Source organism: Triturus cristatus, chromosome 11 (assembly GCF_964204655.1).
Source record: "Triturus cristatus chromosome 11, aTriCri1.1, whole genome shotgun sequence".
NCBI lineage: Eukaryota > Metazoa > Chordata > Amphibia > Caudata > Salamandridae > Triturus > Triturus cristatus.
In genome coordinates, this window is record NC_140594.1 from 1,167,286,241 (window position 1) to 1,167,303,133 (window position 16,893).

General features: G+C 47.2%; 1 protein-coding gene across 2 annotated transcripts in view; it reads left to right on the top strand.

Annotated features, from left to right (window-relative positions):
* The window catches only part of MB21D2 (Mab-21 domain containing 2), a 134,272-nt gene extending 125,120 nt beyond the window's left edge, over positions 1-9,152 (top strand). Inside the window, exons 2-3 of one of the 2 annotated variants that reach the window (XR_014970886.1) lie at positions 1,190-3,302; positions 3,421-9,152. Coding sequence is in view for 1 of the 2 variants with exons in the window: in XM_085635861.1 (XP_085491987.1) it covers positions 1,190-2,454 (1,265 nt within the window). In the remaining variant the exon portion in view is untranslated. Of the gene's footprint in view, positions 1-1,189 lie in introns of both variants that reach the window. The other variant, XM_085635861.1, reaches the window with a different exon arrangement.
* Positions 9,153-16,893: the final 7,741 nt, after the last annotated feature.

The following is a 16,893-nucleotide window of genomic DNA, read 5'->3' on the forward strand; positions in this document are numbered from 1 at the left end:
TTGACTAACGCGAGCGAGGAAAAAAACTCCGCTCCCCGAAGCGGAGTTTTTTGGAACTCCGCCAATTCCGCGTAACATGGAGTGCGGAAAACTCTGCAAACTCTGCAAGCAGAGTGGAGTTCATGCCCAGGGTTTATCGAGATCTGTGACATGAACCACAAGGTCTTTCTCCTTCCATCCTCCTTCCTTTAACTGTAGCATGCCGTGAGCTCCTGAGACACCGTGAGGATCAGAAGACTAATTCCTGCAGCAAAACAACAAAAGTTCCACCTCTTGCCGTCTTAAATAGTCTTTATTGAGGTACACTAGAGTGAAGGCGAGTGGGGTACCTCTATACTTAGATAAAACATGTGCAACTGCCCTAGCAGGGGCAGACCGTATGGTAAATAGAGGGTGCCACCACAGACATTGGGTGACTTTATAACAACCTGCGTAGGGGTGAAGCTTACGGGTGGTGTTCGAACACACACAGTCCTTGCACCACGATAAGTCAGTGGATATCTTGAAGTTGGCAATATGTGACAGATCACAGTCCATTCAACTGGTCACTCGGGTGAAAATAGGGGCAGTTCATTCATGTAGGAGCCCTTCAGTTATGGTTGGCTCAATGAATTCAGTAGGGCCAGTAACATGAGTTTCTCACCTTTTAGGAATTAATCTTGTTGTCGTAACACAGCATGTCAGGGAAATTTCATCCCCAGCAGTTGCTGAAATTATAGAAGTCGCCGTCAAAATACTGATAAGCGAGGCAGGGATTAACGTGGACATACCTGCATGTTATTCCCCAACATGTTACTGTGACCATTCTTCTCCCACACCCCTGAAATACTGGGACCCCGGCTATGAAATCCAAGGTGGAACAGCGAAGCACCTGTAATCAGGGCCTTAGTGTAAGATACTTAATTCTCAGGATCCACAGAGTGCTAAGGGCTTCTCTCCATATGAGTGTCAGTCCCTGCCTTCCCAAAGCTATCCCTGTCCTTTAGCTACAGTAGATGTCAGGGAACCTTGATTGTCTGATATTAAAATCAGAATCCATAAATTGGTTCAATTTTCAGGTCTTGAAACATCAATGAATCTCAACAGTGCCAAGGTTTCTGGTTGCAAATAACATGTTTATTGATAATGTTTTTGTGTGAGGTGTCACTACTCTAACGCTTCATTGACATTCTGTTCTTCTCCACCCTAGGTATGGTCCAGAAGCTCGACCAAAAGCTCCCGGTGGCCAACGAGTATCTGCTGCTGTCTGGAGGGGTACGGGAAGGAGTGGTGGACCTAGACCTCGATGAGTTGAATGTATATGCCCGAGGAACGGAGTATGACATGGACTTCACCCTCCTGGTGCCAGCGCTGAAGCTTCATGACCGGAACCAGCCAGTAACTCTTGACATGCGTCACTCGGCTCTGTGTCACTCCTGGCTCAGCCTGCGGCTCTTCGACGAAGCCACGATCAGTAAATGGAAAGACTGCTGCACCATTGTAGACCACATCAATGGGGCCACTAATTACTTCTTCTCCCCGACAAAAGTGGCCGACTGGTTTCATGACTCCATCACCATCGTCTTGTCTGAGATCCAGAAGAAACCTCAGCGAGGAATGCCAAAGGTGGAGAAGGTGGAGAAGAACGGAACCATCCTGTCCATCATCTTGGGCGTCGGAAGCAGTCGCATGCTGTACGATATTGTCCCGGTGGTGTCGTTCAAAGGATGGCCTGCGGTGGCCCAAACCTGGCTCATGGAGAATCATTTTTGGGACGGCAAGATCACCGAGGAGGAAGTGATCAGTGGGTTTTACTTAGTGCCTGCCTGCTCCAATAAAGGGAAGAAAGAAAACGAATGGCGTTTGTCCTTTGCCCGGAGTGAAGTCCAGTTGAAGAAATGCATCTCCAGTAGTCTCATGCAAGCCTACCAAGCCTGTAAAGCCATCATCATAAAGCTCCTCTCCAGGCCTAAAGCCATCAGCCCCTACCATCTACGCAGCATGATGCTGTGGGCGTGCGATCGACTCCCCGCGAACTATTTGGCACAGGAAGATTATGCTGCCCACTTTCTACTAGGACTCATCGATGACCTCCAGCATTGCCTGGTGAACAAGATGTGCCCAAACTACTTCATCCCTCAGTGCAACATGCTGGAGCACCTCTCCGAAGAGACGGTCATGCTGCATGCACGTAAGCTGTCCTCTGTCCGATCGGACCCCGCGGAACACCTTCGTACAGCCATCGAGCATGTCAAAGCCGCCAACCGCCTGACGCTGGAGCTGCAGCGGCGCGGCAGCACCACCAGCATCCCCTCCCCGCTCTCAGATGGGGGGGACGCCAACCAGCCCGATGACCGCTTAGCCAAAAAACTGCAGCAGTTAGTGACTGAGAATCCGGGCAAATCTATCTCTGTGTTCATCAATCCTGATGATGTCACAAGGCCCCACTTCCGGATTGATGATAAATTTTTCTGAGGTATGGCCGTGGTGGACCTTAGGACATTATGGTTTGTGGCGTTCTGTGTCGTCTTGTTTTTACATTTCCTGATCGGATCTGTTAAGAACAATAATAATTTACTCCTGTATTCTGCAGGCAGGACATTGCATATCTTGAAAGAGTACATTACTGTTTCATATGCTGCTTTGTTTAGAATGTGTTGTGCTAAAGGGCGCTTTATATAAAGGACACTGAATGCCATCTCTGCAGAAGCCTAGACCAGTTTCAGTTGCCTTCCTCACTTACATGTTTGATTAGATGTCTTTTGGATTATTTTTTTTTTTACATCAAATCTCATTATTTTGCACCCTTCTCTTTAAAAAAATGCAGGACACCGAATTTTGAAATGTTGTTTTTTGTACAGCTACTTGGTGTAACTCCAATTGGAACTTTAAAAATATAACACTGCACTTTCTGCCAGTCAGTCAGGGTCACTTCACTGCACTACACATTCCCCAAGACTTTGGTGTTCTTTGCAGTGATTCTACTGTGCCAAAATGTGCACTAGTCCCAGATGTCAACAGCTGTGTACCTGCACATTGCAATATTGTCTAGGATATTTGTCACCAGTCTGCTCTGTCACTAGGCAATTCCAAGACCAAGCAAGAAGATCCCTTCATCCGCTAGAACCCACTTTTCAAAGAGTGAGATCCCTTCGGAGAGATTCAGGCTTTCACAAAGGACCGGTCCATCTCATATTCCCTCCCAGGTAGGCTTGTGTTGGCCAAAGCTTCCTCGAAAGGATGTTCATGAGACTATGGCCAGCCCTCTCTCCGGAGAGATTCAGGCTTTACGAAGGACCGGTATATCTCATATTCCCTCCCAGGTAGGCTTGTGTTGGCCAAAGCTTCCTCGAAAGGATGTTCATGAGACTATGGCCAGCCCTCTTTCCGGAGAGATTCAGGCTTTTACAAAGGACCGGTGTACATCTCATTCCCTCCCAGGTAGGCTTGTGTGGGCAAAAGCTTCCTCGAAAGGATGTTCATGAGACTATGGCCAGCCCTCTCTCCTTCCCAGTTTTAAACTGTGGCGGTTTCCCCTTCCAAACTCATCTCTGCTGACTTATGTAACAAGAGCTGAAAGTCTTGCAAATACCTGCCCCTTTTACACTATATTTCTAGCCCTGAGCCCACTCACCAGATTCACGCTTGACCTACGCTTTGGTCAATCTTTCTCTACATATGACGTTGGTGACATGGTACTACTGCGATGAAGCGAACCCTGCTACTGCAAAATTGTTCCTTCAAAATTTCCATAGAATGTTTTCTCCTTCCCTCATTTGAGACCCTCCTCTCACAGTTCTCGGTTTATGACGTGCGTTAGATATGTCTGACCTTCACAGGCACCTTGTTTGGTGCAGGAGTACTTGCCTATTGTAAGGAATATTCATCGTGTGCCAAAGGGGCATTTTTGGACCAAGGACCTCAGAGCTTCAAAGTTCAGTAACAGATGTTTCTCACAGGTTTCTGATTGGAGCTCTGTTACCTCTGGAAAGACTTGAACAGACAGGGAGTCTATGAAATATAGTACCTGGATTCTGGTTCTCCATCACAGAGAGCTTGAGATGCACTTGTGGCCTGACATGTCTCAGTCATTTGATGTTCTCAGGACCAAACACCAAAGGACATCGTGAGTGCCACCACTGTCAAAAACAGAAGGGTCTTAAAGGTGCCTTCTGCGCTTGGAGACAACCCTGAGGTCCAACACCCCTTTAGGTACCAGGTGGTGCCATTAGCTATTCTCTTCCTTCCCGCGAGTGCCACCATATCTCACCCTTGTCTCCTGTGTGTGTCACCATATCTCACCAGTCTCACACATATTTCTGACTTTTAATCTCCATATTCCTGCAGGTGTGGGCTTTTACCCCTAGAGTGTTGTGGAAAGCTTAGTTTTTCTGAGGTGCCCCACCGGCCCGGTGATACCCCCCTTTTCACTACATCCACATTCAGTGGTTTCCCCACAACTTCCATCCTGTCAAGATGGTCTGTGGTTCAGATGCATGGCCAGTCCTGTGCAGACTATCACAGAGGAGAGAGGTAGGGAATCAGCCAGGGGAGGACTTGTGCTCCGTAACTTCACTCATGGCCTTTAGGATCCAGTTTATATGGCAGGATCTTCTGTGGTGGCCCTTTTGAATCACATCTTCCCTTGAAGAGGACGAGGAGCTGGGTCTGTTCTCCCCTCATGTTTCTCAGATGCGCAAATGCTCTTTGTGCCCAACACTTTCTTATAGACGTTTGCCCAGCACAGCATTTCTGGTGTTGGTGGTCTGGGCTTTTGGATTCTTCCATCTCTTCTTGCTCCTCTGTAGAGTTAAAGGCAATTTGAGATATTCAGATCCTGGAGTCTTCCTCTCTGACAAACTCTTGTTCTGTGCTCTGCTCACAGCTGCACCTGACATGCATGGTTCTCATCCAGAGGTTGGTGCCCCGTCACCTTGAACTCGACCTGTTCATTAAGGATCCGACCAATTAGAAGTTGGGGACCTGAGAGTGAATCTTAACATCACACCATTCAGCCTAATGCGGGACCTTTCAAGCTCAGGGTCCTGCATATAAAGAGTGGTGTCCAACCCATTAATATACCCCACTGGTTCATGCCTGGTGAATAAAGATGGATGTCTCCTCTTTCAAGACTTTCATTCCCTCTTCTGTAAGATGTCGGGTATTAAAGGGGAGCTTGAAACCTTCTCCTTCTGGATGGGAGACATAAGAAATCCACCCCCCCCCTTGTGTTTCAAAAAGATTCCTTCAATTTTATTGAGGGTTTACAAGCAAACAGGGGCCTATTGACTCCTCTGTTCAACCCATGATATAGCGAGGGGGGGGGGGGGGGGTGGGGGCTTTTGGAACAAATGTTTGCATTTCTTTCAGACTGGAAAATCCGAGGGATATGTCAAGATCTTGCTTTTCTATTTTGGCAAATGTTAAATATTCATGAGCTATTTCATGTAGAGGGAGTTATGGAATTTTCATTCTCAGAACTACAAGGCCGTTATCTGGCCTGTGAGATGCAGACCACAGCATAGCCATTAGGCCACACAAATTGGGTCTGATTAAAATCATTTTTGATTAATTAGTGCTCCGAGAAGTCCTACTTTCATACGTAATATGGCAGCTGCACCAGACCTTTCACCACCGTATTGCAGTTGGCGTGAATGTCCAACTCTCCGCTCTTGCTTTCAAATCGACATTCCATCTTAGACTTAGAATTCCACTTGAGCTCTGACAAATACAACCAATGAAAAGGCTTTTCATCCATTCTAGAAATTAACTTCAGCAACGATGTCATTCAAATCCGTTTGCAGAATTCAAGTCCATCCCAGCATGAGTTGCTTTAAAGAGACCTCAATCTCATGTGTTCTCCTTTGGCCAGGGTCGGTGTAGGCATATGGTAGGGTCAGCAGAGTGAGCGTCACTACTAACAGGTGTCAGGCATTCCCTAACATGACCATACCAAGGGCCCCAGAATACACCTTGGATGGGCACGAGGCGGTCGTTGGGGGACTCACCCTTTCTTCCTTGGCATGGAAGGCTCCTCCATTCTACCCTTTCTACGTTAAAGATTCGTACCCTTGTTAGAGATGCGCACCCTTCAACAAGGGAAGTTTGTGAATGGTTTCGGGTTGGTCTCGGGACACCTTCATCTATTGCCTTTGACGTGGTCACTCTAACTGTGGGGGGACTTAGCTATTCACTGCTGCCCAGAATTTGGAGATCCAACTCCAGAGGGGAGGGCCATTGGCATTTAGCATTTTCTTTGTCATTGAAGCCACCATTTTGCACCCTCCCATCTAGGTCATCATTAGCACTTTGTCTGTCATCTGGGCATGTCACATTAATAATCCTTCATTTCATATTTAATGCGCCTGTTTGGGCTATGTAAGCCAATGCCTGTTTATGCCACTAATGGGCTACTCCGGCCTCCAGGTGTTCTCCAGCTGTTGTCCATGTGTACTCCAGTGATGACAGAATGAGGTTTCGTGAAAGGATCTTTGATGGGCAGATGTGCATTTAAATTTAGTTCTGAAAGCCCCACTACGTTTGGTATTCAGTGTGAGGTGAGACTTTAGTCTTGCGGGCATCTAACTCATAAAATGATAATCTGTTGACACAGAAAGCAGACCTGGTGGTAGTTGCTGCATCGGGTGGTATTTCTTCCACCCTGCATGGTTGCTCACAAAAAAGAAGTGAGTTTTATAGCATCCCTCTTTTCGCGCCTGGTGTCAGATTTTCCCATGAATCAACACGTTTGTATTCCTATCCTCTTCTTTCATCCTTTGTCAGAAGAACAAAGCAGCTTCTAAGAACTACGTTTGTAGCAGGCTCTCCTTTTCCCCAGAGTGTCTGTCTCTCTCCATCATGGAGGCCATTGCTCTCAGTCACCCAATGCCACTGTAAGATGTTGCGTAGCATCTTTCTGGCGAGAATGCTGTTGTCCTCGCGGAGACTTCCTCCCTCAATGAGCAGCACGAGAAGGCCTGAAACATGTCACTCCTGATGTGTTCTACGGGTGGGTGCACAGGACATATGTAAACAGGATGGGTTCGAGCTCAAGACTGTGGCCAGGTCACGTCAAAGCTTTTTTTTTTTTTGCACGTCTCTTCATTGCAATCCATTCCTCATATTACTGCTTATACCACACACATTTCAGACATGGAAAGAAGGGGTTGAGGATGAATGGAGAAGTTACTCAGTGTAATAGAATGTTACCCTTTCAAACCCCTGGGCTCTGTTCATGTGCACACGCCGTGGTGGTGGTCTGAGGTGAACCGTGCTCGAGTGTGGCGGTCGAGCAGGCATTTGTGGGGCAGGTACAGGGGCTGGGGGGAAATGCCCTAGATCCTGACTAGAATTGTGACTTGCACATATGTTTCTGGAGGGACATGGCATGCTCTGGAGCAGGATGGAAGAGATGCAGAAGAGGTAGAGAAATGACCTGCAACGGATTGGTTCTGTCACCTGTCAATCACGGTACAAATGAACTGCTTCCAACAACAGCTGACCTGCATTGTGCACTTTACAAACAGACCAACTAAATCCAAAAGGAATCAAGACACAGGATACTAACAGCTTGGGTCCTACATCTCAAAGGAAAGACTTAGTCTCAAAACAGGTACTGAACTTGAACATTTCAAGCTGCTGACGCCCTGCGTTGTGCGCGCAGACACTCCTACCACTGCTGACCTTTGTTTCCTGACAGGTAAAGGTGCACTTCTGTCCCTTCCTATCATGAGTTTTGGAACCTTTGTACTGGAGTGGCTGATCTCAAGAAAAACAAAACAGAAGGACATTTGCCTTGTCTAGTTGTGTTCCCTCTTCTGGACTGGACTTTGTGATGCCACCTGGATTGCCTACCTGGCCTCTTTTGTTACTCAAAAGCATAACTCACTCAAGGATATTATATTATAGAACATGGTAAACACCCAGACCCAGCAGTTTTCCACCGATGTTTTTTCTGTGACATGCTGGGGTCAAGCAACACAAACATTCAGTAAATGCTCTATCGGTGTGAAACGTGGCTAGCATCTGCAAGTAGCCCTGAGAGAACATCTGAAAGTCTTACAGCCTCTTACATCTCCATCACACAGGGTTTTAAGAGCCAGCACACACAGCTCCTTCTGTTTGTGTTTAATGACTGTGCCCTGACAAATAACTCCTCTCCAGCCTGACACTGACTCAAACTAGCTCTGAAACAGACGGTGCTAATGGTGTGATCATTCTGAGTCTCATAGACAAGACTTTATCAGATTTAGAGCTTTTGTTTTACTTATTGTCCTTCCCTGAGAGACTGAATTCTTCCCAGTACCCTTAGCACATTTTTCCATGAATATTAGTTGCACTACTTAAATCTTGCCTGGTCTCTTATTGAATGTTATCCACAGTCCATGTCATTTTTGTCGTCGAAGAGGCATAATGAGGCAGGTCATTCTGGTGGGTTCTTCTCGAACTGTTGCATTTAGCGCACTTGCGCGCTCTGTCCCCTTCGTAGGTTTAGGGTGTCGTGAAGCGGACACTAGAGACACATGACTGTAAGTGTATGTTTTACCCTAGGTATGTGCTGCTATCAGAACTGAGGTCTTCACTTTCATATACATCTGTGTCATATATGCAAACTCATATTGAAAGCATATGATGTTTGTAAACAGAGTTATACTGGTTGCTTACTTTGAAATTAAGTTGAGTTACAAGATGGACACTTTGAGCCCAACGCTTTCTGTATTCTGTCTAATGGAGCGGGAAAGCCCTGTCGTATGGTCACATTGTACTGCATTTCGGTGAATGTTATCGTAAATTAAGAACCTAGAATAAAGTATAGCTAATAGTCTTAACTGATGGCCAATGGCAGTGACGTGTCCTGCACAAACGTTCTGCAAATTTAGGCACCTTGGGTGGGCCTTTGGGTACCCTGTGCTCACTGGTGATGGTGGTGTCTGGAGAGCTGGTTGTGCACATTCACCACAAAGAGAACCAGACTGGATCTCTCCTGAGATCAAGAATCCAGCAGACGTCAGACTTGCCCCGGCCTATCCGAGTGCCTCGTGCCTCTTGTCTGTAAGTTCCACTGTCCCAAAGTTGATCATGACTTTTATGTCCTTCCATTGACGGCTACATCTAAAGAACATGAAGATTTTATATGAGGATTGAATAATCATAATAAAGATTCATATCAAGGATTCGGCTTGCGTTTTCTTTAGTCCGACCGTGCCGTAACCGGCCTTCAATGCACATTGTGACCAGGTTCTTCTACTTTGTTGAGCACTGAGGTGAGTGAGACCTTCTCAAAAGTATCTTGTTCTAAGCGAGAGCACATGTTTCTTGGGGAAAGATGGTACCTTATAACTGTTTTGTCAAGACCATTCAGTTCAACTCAGCTCTAGTCTATATTGCCACACAAGGTTTCTTTTATTTCCTGTACTTCTGTTCCTTACCTAAAACTCTAACACTCTTTTCAACTATCAACATTAATATTTTGATTACAAAAAAAAAGAATGTGCCTTTTATGTAAAACATTCAATTTGCTTAGTTACTAGGCCTCCGCCAATATCAATAATGAAATTACCAAATAACAATTGAAATCCAGTGTCACCGCATTTGTCTTCAGCAGAGGACACAATTGGCTGAGTGTGGGTCACTAACTCAAGTCCAGTGCCCTTGGTGTTACTCTGTTGACCCAACACCCTTTCACATTTATGGTCCACCCCACACGTTGCACAAGTTACTCATGTGTGAGCGACATTCACTAGGTAGTTCATTCAAAAGAATGGATCTCTAAATGTTTTGATTTTTTACATTTTATTTTAACAAAGGGTAAGGCCTGATGTCATTCATGGCTGGTGGTGGTAAGTGCACTGGTTTAGGTTGGACAGTTTGTGGACACACAGCTTATGAACTGACCCGAGGTGGCGCAGTGAGCTAAAGAATGATGATGGATTCAACCTAGATCTGTGACTGAGGGTGAGTGTTTGAAAAGTTTCAGCACTCCGTCCATCATCTCCTTGTTTTTGCACAAAGCTTATTAATCATGCTCTGGGGAACACTTTTAAACAAAAATCCCTTTGAAGAGCCAGAAACGTCATTATGGCTCAAAAGGGGTTATGTGTCCCTTTCTGAATTGCTAACAGGAGGGGACATGAGAGACGTTGTAAATCATTGAGCAGTCAGAATCTTTTAAGTTAGGTTTTAATGATTCGCATAGGGGAAGCTGTCCCCCTGGGACAGCTTTGCTTGTGCGGACAGTTTCTCCCCCTGGGACAGCTTCCCCACTGTGGACAGCTACTCTCCCACGCACAGCTTCCCCACTGTGGACAGCTTCTCATCCAGGGACAGCTTCTCCCCTGGGGCAGTTTCCCGACTACAGGCAGCTCCTCTGCCAAGGACAGCTTCTCACTCAGTAACAGCTTCCCCACTGTGGACAGCTTCTCCCCCTGGGGCAGTTTTTCCCCATGAGGCAGTTTCCCGACTACGGGCAGCTTCTTCCCCTGGGACAGCTTCTCTCTCAGGAACAGCTTACCCACTGTGGACAGCTTCTCTCCAAGGGACAGCTTCTCCCCCTGGGGCAGTTTCCTGACTATGGACAGCTTCACCCCCTGGGACAGCTTTCCAACTGTGAACAGCTCTTTCAGGGACAGTTTCTCCCCCGGGACAGTTTCCCGACTACAGACAGCTTCTCCCCCTGGGACAGCTTCTCCACTGTGAACAGCTTCTCTCCTAGGGACAGCTTCTTCTCCTGGGACAGCTTCCCCACTGTGGACAGCTTTTTTCCAGGTACAGCTTCTCTCACCGGGACAGCTTCCCCACTCGGGACAGCTTGTCTCCCAAGTACAGATACCCCACTGTGGACAGCTTTCTACCAGGGACAGCTTCTCCCAGTGGGACAGCTTCCCCACTGCGGATATCTTTTCTCCCAGGGACAACGTCCCCACTGTAGACAGCTTCTCTCCCAGGGACAGCTTCCCCACCGTGGACAGCTTGTCTCCCAGGGACAGCTTCCCCACTGCGGACAGCTTCTATCCAGGGACAGCTTCCCCAGTGCGGGCAGCTTCCCAACTATGGACAGATTCTCTCCCAGGGACAGCTTTCACACTGCAGACAGCTTCTCTACAAAGGACAGCTTCTTCCCCTAGGACAGCTTCTCCCCGGGACAGTTTCCCCACTGTGTGCAGCATCTCCCCAGGACAGTTTCCCCACTGTGTGCAGCTTCTCTCCCAGGGACAGTTTCCCCACTGCGGGCAGCTTCTCTCCAGGGACAGCTTCCCCACTGCGGGCAGCTTCCCAACTATGGACAGAATCTCTCCCAGGGGCAGCTTCCACACTGCAGACAGCTTCTCTACAAGGGACAGCTTCTCCCCGGGACAGTTTCCCCACTGTGTGCAGCTTCTCTCCCAAGGATAGCTTCTCCCCCGGGACAGCTTCTCCCCATGAGGCAATTTCCCGACTACGGGCAGCTTCTTCCCCTGGGACAGCTTCTCTCTCCGGGACAGCTTACCCACTGTGGACAGCTTCTCTCCAAGGGACAGCTTCTCCCCCTGGGGCAGTTTCCCGACTATGGACAGCTTCACCCCCTGGGACAGCTTTCCAACTGTGAACAGCTCTTTGAGGAACAGTTTCTCCCCTGGGACAGTTTCCCGACTACGGACAGCTTCTCTCCCAGGGACAGCTTCTCCCTCTGGGACAGCTTCTCCCCTGCGAACAGCTTCTCTCCTAGCGACAGCTTCCCACTGCGGACAGCTTGTTTCCCAGGGACAGCTTCCCCACTGTGGACAGCTTCTCCCCCTGGGACAGCTTCTCCCTCTGTGACAGCTTCCCCACTGCAGACACCTTCTCTCCCAGGGACAGCTTCCTCACTGTGGGCAGCTTCTCTCCCAGGTGCAGCTGCTCTCACCGGGGCAGCTACCTCACTGTAGACAGATTCTCTCCCAGAGACCGTTTCCCCACTGCAGACAGCTTCTCTACAAGGGACAGCTTCCCCACTGCAGACAGCTTCTTTCTCTGGGACAGCTTCCCCACTGTGGACAGCTTCTCTCCCAGGGACAGCTTCTCCCCCTGGGGCGGTTTCCTGACTACGGACAGCTTCTCCCCCAGGGACAGCTTCTCCCCTGTGAATAGCTTCTCTCCCAGGGACAGCTTCCCCACTGCGGACAGCTTCCCCACTGCGGACAGCTTCCCCACTGCGGACAGCTTCCCCACTGCGGACAGCTTCCCCACTGCGGACCGCTACTTTTTATGTTTTATTTTTTTTTATTTTCAGTCATTTGAATGATTTCCTCTGCTTACTTATGTTCTGCTCTGAAATGTTAATTGTGTGGTGTTATGTCACAAATACTAAATACATTTAAAACTGTTCAGTGCGTTTTATAAAATCTAAGCCCCTCAGACTCCGCATATGAAAACCCTGTCCCCGACCTTAGCTTCTGCCGGCCAGCCCTTCTCTCAGCATTGCCACCTTCATCTCCCCAGAGAGGCTAGAAGCCGCAGTGTGGGAATAAGTTCAGGAGTCTTCCTTCAGTGTTTTCCTTGCATCATGCCTGCAGTTTGGCTCATGGACTGCATTAACTTGCTCTTTATTCACAGCTCTGCTGGTAATCACGGACGTGGGGCACCAGAGGCACGATGATTCAGTGGTGCTGAGGGCCACCCGGCCTCTACTCTGCAGTGTACCAGCATGAACCTAGAGGGCCGTGCTCGGCCCAAAGGTGTAAATAAAGGGGACGGTAGTCGCTCGTGGCCACTGCTTTATTGCAAATGGCGAGTGAGTGTGAATTATTATATCGTGATATTGCGTGGGCCCAGAAGGCCTTACATTGCTCCCACCAGGCCGCAGACACAGCAGGTGGGTCCTGCCTCGGACCTTCAGAGAAAACCTGCTCATCCTTGTTCTCTATTGGGCAGGTGTACTCGAGCACAGACCTGCCAGTCGCGGCCGGCATGATTCATGGGTGGGGGTGTTAATTTAGAATAAATAATTTAAAAAAAATTAACTTGCCTTCGGCGGCCCGGTCCCGCGTCGTCTCTGCTCCTCTCCTCCTGAACAGGAAGCAGGCAGACTCCCTCCCCTGAGCCAGTCGCAACACTGCAATGTCAGCATGGTGATTGGTTGGGGCGCCAACCAGCCAGGCGTCTATGGGGAGGCCAGAGGGCCGACCAAACAGTCAGCACCCTCAGCAGTGGGCAAGCCACTCCTCCCCTGCCCTAGAGCAGACCCGCCCACCCCCAACAAAATCGTTCTGCTTTCTCGCAGTGCGAGAAGCAGAAACATAAAATGGTAGTTTTACCATTTAATGTTTCTGCTTCTCACACTGCGAGAAAGCAGTGGGGCGACGCTCCTCCGCCCAATTGGAGAAGCCGCCAATGAGATCTGTGGCTGTAAGAAGGGACAGGAGCTGCTGGAACATGTCTGCTTTGGCTGTTTCTGTCTGGATGGCAGGTTCAGCATACCTGTCAACTCAAAGAGCAATCTCACTGTGTGATGAGGGCAGTGGTCGAAGTGGGCAGGATCGGAAGGGCACGGCGTGCCCCTGCTTCTTAAAATTTAAGCAATCCGTTCCCCTAATTTTCTGATTTTGGAAATGTGTCCCAGAACGGCAGAAATAGTGTAAGCTTATAGATAAGTTTTGGCCATTCATGGCCGTGCGGGGACGGGCGGGTGGGCATAGGAGGAAAAGGAGTCTGTCTCTCTTCCTTCTTGTCCAGGGAAGACCCCCACCTCTCTCACTTCTTCCTCTTATTGCCTCTCTTTCTGTGTGGCTCCTTCTCTGTTGCTGAAAACCGTGACTTTAAGAACCAGCTCTTACTCTCTCTTCCCTTTATGAGTTCCCCTGTAAAATGGATCCAAAAAAAGAAAGGAACCCTTTTGCTGCAAATGTCTGTAATGAATTGAAGAGGCTGCTCTTAAAGAATTTAGTAGTTCTTTATTTGTAGGCTGCAGATAAGTTGTGGGTACCAAGGGCCCAGGAGCACGAAGACCTGTAGAGTTCAAACAGGCACAACAGAGTTCCAGACTATAACATAAAGGGATCCAATAGCCTTACTAATGCCAATTTACATTAACAGAGGAAATAGTGACATAGCATGCCACAATGTCTTTTTCTGACATTTTTCTATTCCAAAGGGCAGACTCAGGGCAGATAGAAAAAAATTGTTCAAAATACTAAAAATAACTGATAAAGCAAGTCAGAGTGGACGCAAAGTGGCCAGATTGGTTTTATTCACACCAAAACACATTAGGGCCCCTTTACATAGTTTGCCAGTGAAGCGCCACTTTTGTTTGGTCGTCTTTCTTTAAACAACGGGGCAGATTTACAAAGAAGTGACCGAGCGCAGCGTTAGCCTTCTTGGTTTAACGCCGCGCTCCGCCACTTCTGAAATGCAGGGCTGCACCATATTTACAACAATACAGTGCAGCCCTGCGTTTCTCCCTGCGCTGGTGATCATTTCAGCTGCCTATCGCCAACGCAGTCATCCTTGCACCATAGTGAAAGGGAGCCTGCGTTGCGGTGGAATGATGGTTTATGTGCAGGAAGGTATCTCTTCCTGCACATAAACAATCTTAAATGGCGATGTGTAACTTGTATTTGTGCTGCTTTGTGCAGTACTGATTGAAGATGCAACTCGTCATTTTTTTAAATTACTGTTTATGTGCAGGAAGGGACACCTTACTGTACACAATCAATCATGCATGGGGTTTTGGTGTTTTTGTGTGTGCTGCACAATGCAGCACACATGAAAACAGCAAAAACAAGGAGAAATAGAGCATTTCTCCTTGTTGCCCCCTGTGAAGACCACATTGTTCCTGCTTACATTTCACGTGTTTTACTTAATCTTGCATTCCCTACGAGTAATTGATATTCCCAAGATGTTATTATTTTTTTTCAGGCAGCATATTACTTGTCTAGTGCATAATTTGAATTGTCACATCCAGGTGTTTATAGCGCAGCACAACTTGAAGCTGAAGGCAGTGCGAGTTTCTCTCAGTGGGGCAGTATGGTGTTCAGTGTGGGAGAGGATGTGATACTATGGCCAGAGCTGCCGAATTTGGGTCTCGGGAACCAAGTTAAGCCTTCATGACCAGTCCACCAAGCCACTCTCCAGAGGGAGCACATTCCCATGCTAGACTTTAGAAGGCCCAGCTAGACTGTAGAAGGTGTCTTAGCACCAGAAGGTGGGCCCTACCATTGGCAAGTGTGGGTTATCCGTGAAGGCCTGTCCGCCACAATCCATGCTGACGTTCATCTGCAGTCTTGCGGGCAGGATTACTAAGCAACACACCCCAGGGTGACAGTGACTTGCTCACTGAGGTCACAGGACCCTTGAAGCCAGTCTGCCTTACCCACTGGTATCTCAATTGGCCTTGTTTCAGCAATAGTAGTGCAACTCACCAGGGATCTGCCATGCAGGATTTGCACGCACACCAAACTAAGTTTGCAAACTTCACAGCCTCTCTGCTCCATGCACAAGCACTTTTAACATGTGCTGCCTGCTTTGGGGCCAGTAGAATTATGCAGAAAGAGAGAACAAAATTATGCCACAGTTTTGACTAAATTATGCAGCACACAAAAAGGCTGCAGCGTAATGCTGTATATTTTCTGATACTTTATTATTTTGACATTTTTACACATACTAAAAGTCAGTGCAAATATTTTGCCTCAGTTAGTTCCAGTGTAACAGTCAAATGCAGCAGTGAGAAAGGTGACCAGTCAACCTTTGCAAAGGGCCCGCCACTTCGCAGCAACACAAGTCACATTTTTTGTAACTTTTGATCCATTTGAGCTACAAACAATTTATTAGTTAAAATCATCAGATTATGCAGCAGATGGTGTAATATGTGGCAAATATGGCAGAGCCATAATTAGGTGGAAAACATTTGCAAACTGGGATATTTTGTCATTCATATTTGAACTGCTCTTGTGGAAAAAGGGAGGAGAAGTGCTGATGACAAACTGCATGGCTTGGAGACAAATGGCTTGAGATTCCACTTTTAAGCATATTTGGGACATTCTATGATTGGAAATATATCCCACTTTGTGAATTCATTTTAATGTCAATAACTCTTATTCAACCTTTAATAAACATGTGTGTCCCTTGGTTAAATTAAATTATGTAATAAGTTGTAAACGTCAGTGAACTTCCAAATAAATACTAAAAATTGGGATATTTTGCTCTTTCTGGCCACACCTCTGACTCCGCCCCCTGACCCAGTCCATGGGTTATTCCCGCCCTCTGATTCTCCACCCACAGTTCCCCTACCTTTTATTCCCCACTTTGACCACTGGATGAGGGGGCGGGGCATTGAAAGGTAGGCGCCTTGGGCCATGAAGTACCTACTGCCAATGCTTGTTGTATAGGTGCTTGAAACCTATTGAAGTGAATGAATGTATCTACTTCACATGCATCCCTTGGTTGACGTCTTGTCAGGAAAAAAATGTATAGAAATAGTGTTACAGTACAAACGTTTTTTTTTTTTTTCAAAGCTTCAACTGTGTGTTGTCTAATTAAATTTGCTTTCACAAATGGGAAATCTTTAAACTCACTGCGCCACAATCAAGTGAATTAAAACTAAACAAAACCGCTGTGTACCTGTCCGCACAATAAACTAGACGACTTGAAACTTGAAACGAAATCGCATGTGGAGCTAATCATAGAGACGTTGCGCCACCGTGTGGTCAATACATCAACTACCCCAAATGTTTGTGCAGTGACTATTAAATGGAGAGCTTTGGAAGTTACATTTACCCTTCATATCGGTCATGTTTTTTTCTGGCTTGAAATTTTGCAGGATTCATTTCACCATAGATAACTTTGTGTATTTTGATTAATTTTTCTCCTGCCCAGTTATTTTTTTTTATGCATGATTTTTTTCATGCAAAACAGGTCTGTGCAGAAAAAATCAGACAACTTTTTTTGTCAGAAAGACCCTTC